The sequence below is a fragment of the Limulus polyphemus genome, unplaced genomic scaffold (genome assembly GCF_000517525.1).
Source record: "Limulus polyphemus unplaced genomic scaffold, Limulus_polyphemus-2.1.2 Scaffold3840, whole genome shotgun sequence".
In the NCBI taxonomy this organism is placed as follows: Eukaryota; Metazoa; Arthropoda; class Merostomata; order Xiphosura; family Limulidae; genus Limulus; species Limulus polyphemus.
The window spans coordinates 48,327-57,627 of NW_013669450.1; the positions used below are offsets into that span (position 1 = coordinate 48,327).

Here is a 9,301-nt window from a genome sequence, read left to right on the forward strand (position 1 = left end):
ATGAAAATCACACAATGTTACAAACTAAAATCAAATATTTTAAGGTGTTAAAACGCCACCTGCAGTCAAGCATGATTTTTATCACAATCATTAGGCCTATAAGTTCCATTGCGTCACCATATTTTGACGTTTAACACTGTACAAATGGGTAAAAAAGTTTACTCTTAAGGCAAGAGCAGAGATGGCAAATAGAACAGAAAGGTTATAAGAAAATTATCCATTTACAAAACTAATCAATGAACCTTTAATATAGTACCAAAGCCGAAAAAGAACAAATAACACCTACGGCCATTACTTGCTTTCCGGGTCTGCAGCTGAGAGTCATAAATTTAGGCCACCACGTGGCTTTCGTAATCTTTTATTACAATTTTATTTCAGAGAAATATCTCTATAAATGTTTATAAATAGACAAAAATTTATGATTATAAGAGTTTGTGTCCATAATATCTTGGTGTTAAGTAATGTTTAATATTGATAGTGAAAACACTTGTTTCTCTGACAAATAAAAACAGAAGTTGAAACATGGAGCACATTGACGGTCTAATTCGAAAAAGACACCGCCCTAACCTACTAGCACTGCGTAGATCTATTAGTTCTAGCTTATTTTTTTCTTTTTATATTTGTCATTACTTATTGTATTATGTGGTTGCCGTGCTAACACAAATCGATCATTTACTTCTCGTCGGATAGGGCTAGAGCAACTATAACGTTGTTGTCATACTGGTCATACATGAGACGTAATCTGTTAATCAAGCCCACAGCGTACGAAGTACGTAGGGTTTTATGTAAGAAGGCTTAACTTTCCCGCCTCTAGCAACTCCAGGGAACCATATGTAACAACAATTTAAAAGATCGAATTGGCAAGTAGGGTTGTTGGCCGCAGTGCCCTGCTTTTTCTCGTGCTAAGGTGTCGACTGAACAAAAACAAGTATAAAGGTAGATTGGTAGTTTACCAGGAGCACAGTGAAAATATACGAGTTGTCTTATAAAGTTATAGCTTGGAAGAAATAGTCCGCGCGAGCAACCGAAACACAATGAGATTACGAACCGTAAGTATGACTTAGTAAATAGAAGACTAACATACTATTAAATTTATTTGCGCAACAAACAATACAGTATATAAAAATGGGATGACCTGTTCTGAATGATTTAGCAAATGATCGCGGACGCAAAAATAAAAAAATAAAAAAGATGTCACTCGTAACGAGTTTGTTTGTTGCTAATACTTCTGAGATAAGTTATAACAGTATAATAGAGTTTATCGAATAAACGTGTCTTATTATAGTACCCAATTGCAGCTCTATTTTCGCGCGTGGTCAGAGACTAGAATTAACCTGAAAAGTAAATAATAATAAATTGAGAACTTAGCATGTTAGGATTCTCTGATAATTAATTCATTGCAGTAAAAAATATTCGAATTCATCCCACATATCTACTAAAACGTTGCTTTGGTTTGGGAACTTAAAATAAATACATCTGCCGTCCTTAAAAAAGGAAATGTTATCAAAGCCGTTTTTGAAAACCGACAGTTAACAATGTTCACTTTTAATTAATCATATACATTTTAATTATTATTATGTTCCGAATTAATGGAAAGAGCTGTGAAATGTGTTTTAAAATTTTATTCTAACTCCAAGTTGTTGTGTACATTCATGTTTTTCGTAATGGAATATACAGGACTCTGGTGCTCATTTTTATATTTAATACCTTTTAAACAGTAAAGCGATCAAATCTGCTACAAAGGTTATTATTAGTTCTCACTTTAAAACTCGTTTGCACTTCACATTCATTTGGGAGTGATCTAGGACAGCGTGTTCCTCTGCCAAATTAATTGTAGAAAGCCGCAGTATTTATGGGACAAAGGGAATAGAACATAGCTACATTAGTAACAAACTAGAAACATGCACATTGCATTTATGATTTAACAAGACTTGAGTCCGAGGTTCGAGCTTTCATATCAATAAAATTACAATGAAAAGTTAGAATTGTCTAAATGTTAATAATTTAATGTGATGTATTCAAAACTCTCCTTTAATCATTAATTCTAATTATTTTTTTTTCTCCAGGTGTGTTTTGTTATTTTATGTATCTCCTGCTACGCCAACGGCGGTTACACTGGTTACGGTGGTTATGACAATGGTGCTTCTGGTTATGGTCAACCTTATGGATTTAAACATGGCAAAGGAGTTGCATTTAAGACACGTCATCATTTTCCAGGTGGATATGGCGAGGGTGCTTATCAAGGGATCGGGCAGAGTGTCCACGTAGATCTTCCTGGTGGCGGCAAGGCCTACGGCTACTCAGGAGGCTATAGCATGGGCTATGGAGCCAGCTATGGCCATGGTGCTCCAAATCATTTCTCGGGAGGACTCGGTCACGCAGTGGGACACGGCAAAGGTTACAGCGGTTCGTTTGGCTACGGTAACCCAGCTGTGGGGCAACATGCCTTGTCTGGCCTTCACCAACAAATCCAAAACATTGTCCACAGCGCATTCAGCGGAGGTCATCAAGGTGGCTTGTTTGGTGGCAATCCTTTCTTGCCGTTTTAATTCTTCCATTATAAATCTTTTTGTTATTAAATGATATTTATTATACTTCACTGCTTGGGAACAAGAGTTTAATGTAACTATGCGCTTGTAAATAAAATTTACCTGTCAAACAATGAAAGTTAATCTCATCCACGTAAGAATTACTTTTTTAATGTATACTTGTATGATTAGTTAAAGCTAATATTATTATTAAAGTAATATCGTAAATTTACGGAAACTGGACAATTGTTTACGCTAAAACACAGTCAAGAGCACATTTCAAAATGTCTTGCACTCCGTTTTCTGAACAAATAAGAATATAACAAAAGAGAAAGCAGAAAACTAAATTGTTTTATCCAAAAACTTACTTTTACGTTAAATTTTTATATCAGGTTAGGAGAAGGTATTTAATAAGTTCTACGAATTTTACGGTTTTTGCTCTAGCGGAAAAAGTTTGGAACCACTTATCCTAATGATGAGAATCATACTATCCTCTTCCTTCCCAATGGCTCCACAGTTGATCTGCAGGCTTACAACGCTAAAAATCGAGTTTCGATACCCGTGCAGAGAATCCATTGTGAAGCCTTGTGCTCAATAACAACCAAAACTAACCTGTTAATTAAACGAGCTTATAATTTTCTTAAAATTATAGTTTTCCATACCTTCATATTGCTATTACTGGGAATTTTAAGATTTTTCAATCCTACAGAATAAATGCACTCTACTTAGATTTTTTTAGGCCACAAACCCGGATTGAGTCTATCAGTTCAATGGGAAATGACTCTATAGAATTACTCAGTAGTAGGTTTTTAATATTTTACATACAAATATTTCTTCGTTTATACGGCTATGGTAGAGCTAATTAGTTTGGACGAATACGTATCTGTTTTTAAGGTTCCGTGGTTCTAGTTTCCTTAGTTATATCCTTTATGGAATCCCTGTAAATCTAATTCAATTGAAACAGGAAGCTGATACTATTTGTTTATGATTTAGTACAGTATTCGCTCTTACTCTGATCCAATAATTTACATTATTTTTTTTGTTTGCGTTCTAAAATGCTTTATTTAGAACAAAATAAAATTCTATAGGATATCCTAAAAGAAGAAATAATAGATACACTTAAAATTGGTTTTATTAAACACTTTCCTAAATATTTTAGACTAAAACTTCCTTAGCCTTATACAATATATTATATTAGCAAAATGGAGTTCGTGTAATTTCATAGTTTTGTTTCCATCGTTTAGTTATTTAGCGGCGTTAGTGATTTTACGGGTTAGTTTATCATAAGTACAAGAAAATATAGTCATTAAAAAAATTCAAATCAAGCGTGCCTTAGTGAGTTATATAACAACTAAAGTTATACCACTTCTGTTTTTCAGTTGCTAAGTAATTTTTTGCTTGTTATTTTTGTAGAATATTATACCAATCTTTCTTTTTTAATGATACTTATATTTCCTAATTTTTCATGACATTTCAACAAACTGATGTATTTAGGTTGAACCATTTAGGTTACATGAAATGTAAACAAACAAACAAAAACAATAAGTTTGTCTGCTCTCATATATATTCGTTTTGAGTTGCAAACACAAGATTTTCTTTAACGTTTTTTGTAAAAAGCTGTATTTATACGCATATAGAATATATGAATTGCTTAGTTCTAAAATAACTGTTACGTTTATCTAGTGCCGAATTAGACGCAGCCTCGGATAGAGAGTTCCAATTTTTCTGCCTCTCTCTTTCTCTGTATCTTATAAAACGTTACACAATGTTTCTTCATGTTTGAATTTTAGATTCTGCTTATTACATTTCCAAATATACATATTTTCCATATGTCATAAATTCTGGGATTAACATATACAAATAATAATATATTATGATATATAATTATAATATATTATAAGTTTGTGTGTGTGTTTTCTTCACGATAGAACTCCCAGTTGTATGCATATTTTTCAGCAGGCAGCAAAACTTTCGACGGTTAAAGATACAACAATAACCATTTTTCTACTTTCTTCCTCGCCCACTTACCCTATGGCTCATTAATCTTGAGGGTTTATAATGCTAAAATTCGGGGCTAGATTCCTGCGATCATAATATGATTAGTATTATAATGTATAGATAACTATGTTTAACATAATGTAATGCTTTGTCTGTTGTACTTTACTTTTTTCTCTCCTGTTTTTAAGGCTTATACAAAACATGAAGTGAATCTTACCATTAACCAATCTTAACGTTTTTTTGATTCATTAATGAGAGGATTAAGTATTTCTAAACATAAGATTTTAACATCTCAGGGTTTAAAAAAATTAAATTCAAATTTTGCGAAATATATTTTCAGTCATTGTTAAATAACTGTAAACATAAAAAGTCCAAGACTGCAGAAGGGAAACCAACTTAAACAATGGAACATTACAAAGAGCGGTATCAAAGCAAAATTTCTTCAAGTTAAGACACAGGAAATGTTTGTGTAGCTGTTTTCACTCAGGAGTCTTCATACGTAATTCACTAGTCAAAATGCTTTTAAAATATTCTTTATTAAACGTCCTTATTTTGCCGTATAGCATATAAAATACGTAACTAGGTGTTTATTATGAGCATCTATTTTTAAAGTAAATTTTACAATGAATAAAAAGAACAAAAGCGAATTATCATTATATAATTGTAGCATTGCACAACTTATCTGTACTTAATACCTGTATAATAACCGCTGGTGGCTTGGCTTAACTTGATGGTTAGGGCGTTCGACTCACAATCTGCGGGTCGCGGGATCGAATCCCGTCACCGTTTCAGCCGTGAGGGTAGGTGTTATAATGTGATAGTCAATCTCACTTTTCGTTGATAAAAAGGTAGCCCAAAAGTTGGCGTGGATGTTGTTGACTAGCTGCCTTTCTTCTAGTCTATCACTTCTAAGAACCGGCATGGCCAGGTGGTTAGGGCGCTTAACTTACAATCTCCGTCTCTCCAAACATGCTCGCCCTTTCAGCCGTGGAGGCGTTATAATGTGACGGTCAATCCCACTATTAGTTTGTAAAAAAGTGGCCCAAGAGTTGGCGGTGGGTGATGATCACTAGGTTCCTTCCCTCTAGTCTTACACTGCTAAATTAGGGACGGCTAGTGCAGATAACTCTCGCGTAACTTTGCGCGAAATTCAAAAACAAGCAAACAAATCACTTATAAATGAAGAATGGCTGGCGTAGATAGTCTTCGAGTAGCTTTACAAGAAACTCAACAAACTAATAATAATCGCTGGATTATTATGCCGTATTAACCTCAAGCTCTAATTGCTACAAAATGTCAACTTACATTAAAATAAAGTATATTGGCTAACGCAAATTTATAACGGCCTTACCATAACCTTATCATTACCAGTTGTAGATTTCATAAAATTATTGTTATTATTATTTTTTTTGCTTAAACCGCATAGTTTACTTTTCATAACTTCTTGTGTCGTTGACACCGAGCTAATGAAACCTGATATTTTGGTAGAAGCTGCAGCTATTAAATCTTTATAGAAGGTATATTCTTCGCTGGTCTTGTATCTTCGTTATAACGAAGCCAATTAGCTGTTAATAAAGCTATACTTTATTTAGTTGGTACTTAACTCTAACAATCAGGTGATACATTAAATATAAAGAGTTTGAACAAGTCATCAATAATGATAACGACATTTTATGAATAAAAAATGTATATTAGTATTGGTTTATTATAAATAAAGGAAATTTAAAAATAAAAAGTTCAGTATACAAGTGAAGAAAGTATTTGGAAATCGTTCTTAGAGTTCAGGTTCAAAAGTAATGAATAAATAAATTCCCAGCTAAGTCCAAAAACAACTCAAATCCGTTAGGACGACCTAGATAATCGAGCAACCTAATGTCCCCGTCGCACCCACTTATTCTAACTATACATTTAGTCATATGTAAGAAATGACGTAACTTCAATTATGCATTATAGTTACATTAGGTTTTTATAACAGTTTAATGAAATTCTGTTAAATAATTGGTAAGAATTGTTACATGCAAAAAAGAACAGTTTTAACATTTATTTATTTATTTGTTTTCCTGAATGGCACTTTAAGTACAACACACGGATATTCTTAAAAACGTTTAATAATTAGTTGGTGCACGTTCGAATCGGGTAGACCCAGGATCGAATCAACATAGAAATAGTCCTTCTCAAAATATACCTGATAACAGCAGAAGCATAGCTACTGAAACGTAGGATAAAATATAGTTAGTAATTAGTATTTAGTTGTAGAAAAATAAATGAAATAGATAAAATAACAAAATATAGGTTAATTAATAATTAGTTTGGTGATCAAGTAAACATGACAACAACTTTATGCCCACGATGGGAAATTGGCCAGATTAGAGACCTATAACCTTGATATGTGTCTGTAGGAAAAGCAACGAATTATGTACAAATAGTGAGATTGACTGTCATTTTTGTAACGCACTGATAGCATGTTTGATAGTACACTAAGTTCCAGAACAAGCTCAGGTCTTATTAATTTGTTGAGTTCTTTTAAAATCTCAGAAACAAAACGTTTCCTGTAAGAAACTGTTACATGGAACAAAACGTTAAAATAAGCAAGCAAAATAATATTCTCTCGGGGTTTTAAATGAAAGAATAACTTTTAAAATAAGAATAACAAATCACTTCGAAGGAACTATAGTTTTCATAAACTTCTCTGTGTTTATACGTTAATAAGCTAATATTAACTTTGTTTTATCTAGCTAGCTCTGTATTTGTGTTGATGAAAGACCTGTTTTGCAAGAAAGTTATGATTAAATCAAAACTTTTACCAAATGCATTTGCTTAATTAATCAAATGATTGAAAACATAGAAATACTGACTGCTAAGCCTAATACTTATAGTTAATACAAATCAATACATCAGTTTCCTCTATTTAAAAAATTAACGTGCAAGAAGGTTATGATCAAATCAACACTTCTAACAAATGCATCTGCTTAATGTATCAAATGGGTTCATTTAAGATATTTAAGATCATAATCCCCCCTCTCCCAGTGGCACAGCGGTATGTCTGCGGACGTATACCGTTAGAAACCGGGTTTCGATACCCTTGGTGAGTAGAGCACAGATAGCCCTTTGTGTAGCTTTGTGCTTAACTACAAACAAATAAAAGATCATAAGTAACGTTTTATTTCGTAAAGCTTGAACGGAACAGTGGCGACACCAGGTGTCTATAATTCAAAATATTTACTCTACTTCAACAGAACGAAAACAGACAAACACAAATTCCAATACTTCTTTTTCTCAGACTTGGTTTTATTTAAGTTTAAGCATTTCAAGTACTCAAAATTGTTGAGATAGCCCGTATTTTACATTTATGGAAAAAAGCTACTAAAGCCATCTGCCGTCATCCCTATCTTTGATCTACTGACCAGAGGTAAGGCAGACAGTCAGCGACGCTTTATCACACACCATCCATGATAAATGGATCGAGTTTCATTCTTATAAAGCACCCACAGCTTAAGGTACGGGGAATATTTTGTGGTACCACACGACTTCAAACCTGGTTCACCAGCTGCGGAATTCATAGCACTACTACAAATGTAATCCACTCACTTGTTGAGTTAATGATTGTTATTTTAGAGCAAAGCTACACAATGGACTATCTGTGCTCTGTCCACCGCATGGAATCGAACCCAGGATTCTAGCGTTGTAAATTCTTAAACTCACCGCTGATCCACCAGGGGACTGTTGAGTTAATACATGATACTGTAAATATATGTTTTATTAGACGTTTTGTTTTAAAGTTTTGTAGAAAATAATTGGAAATTTGTATGGAACTAAAATGAATTTAAATCGAGTTTATTTCTCTCATCTCGAATAATTAATCTTATAATTCATACTGTTGGGTGAAACACAAATATGTTAATGGTGATTAATATTATGCATTTAAAATGCTTTATCAAGACAAAATATTCAATAGAATAATATAAAATTGAAGTTTTTGATCGATCTAGAATAACTAATCGAAGCAGAAGATTGTGCTCAAAATAGACAATTGTGTCAAATATTTTGCTTAGGTAACAGAGCTTTACGTTACGTTTTCATTTTGTTCCAATATTTAAATAAGAAGCTTTGTTGATTTATTTTTATTGTTTATTATCATACCAAGAGTGCCTTTAACATGTAAAATATTTTATGCACATATTTTGTGAATATTATTTTTGTAATTGCGTGTTACAATTTTTGGCTAATAGATGTCACTGTTTTGATTTAGTCTAACTCTTATTTCCGAAAATAACTTCTTCTCTAGAATATTCATTAAACTAGGTTCGACATAATGCTGCAAGTCTACTGAACGTCAAGAAACAAGATAAAATAATTTAATAATAGACTCAGAATGTATTTTGCAAAAATATTCAATAGATGTTTAAGCAAATTTTGATATGCAATATATATTTTCAGAAAAATATAATATGACGTAATCATACTCTAATTAACAAACAAACAAAATCTCTATATCGGATAAACAAAACACTATTTTGTTGTCCGCATCCACGAGCACCGAAAGTACGGAAAATTTATTCGATTGAAATACATACTTAACTTTTATGGATTTTATTTATATGGTAAACTGATAGATCTTTACAACCTACAATTAGGTATCAAATTTGGTCTAAATATAAGCCACATGTGTAAAGTTATTCAACAAAAACCACTCAATTTTGACTAAAAGTTTTGGGCACGCCTGATTTAGAGCAGCAAAAATATAGGGTGAAGGCACGTGCAGATACATAAGTATT

General features: G+C 32.8%; 1 protein-coding gene across 1 annotated transcript; it reads left to right on the plus strand.

Moving 5' to 3' along the window:
- Positions 1-764: 764 nt before the first annotated feature.
- LOC111088473 (keratin-associated protein 6-2-like) lies at positions 765-2,627 on the plus strand. The gene is made up of 2 exons (XM_022398718.1): positions 765-1,049; positions 2,067-2,627. Exons 1-2 carry the CDS (start codon positions 1,035-1,037, stop codon positions 2,547-2,549), a joined length of 498 nt encoding a protein of 165 aa, XP_022254426.1. The 5' UTR covers positions 765-1,034; the 3' UTR covers positions 2,550-2,627.
- The last annotated feature ends 6,674 nt before the right edge of the window (positions 2,628-9,301 follow it).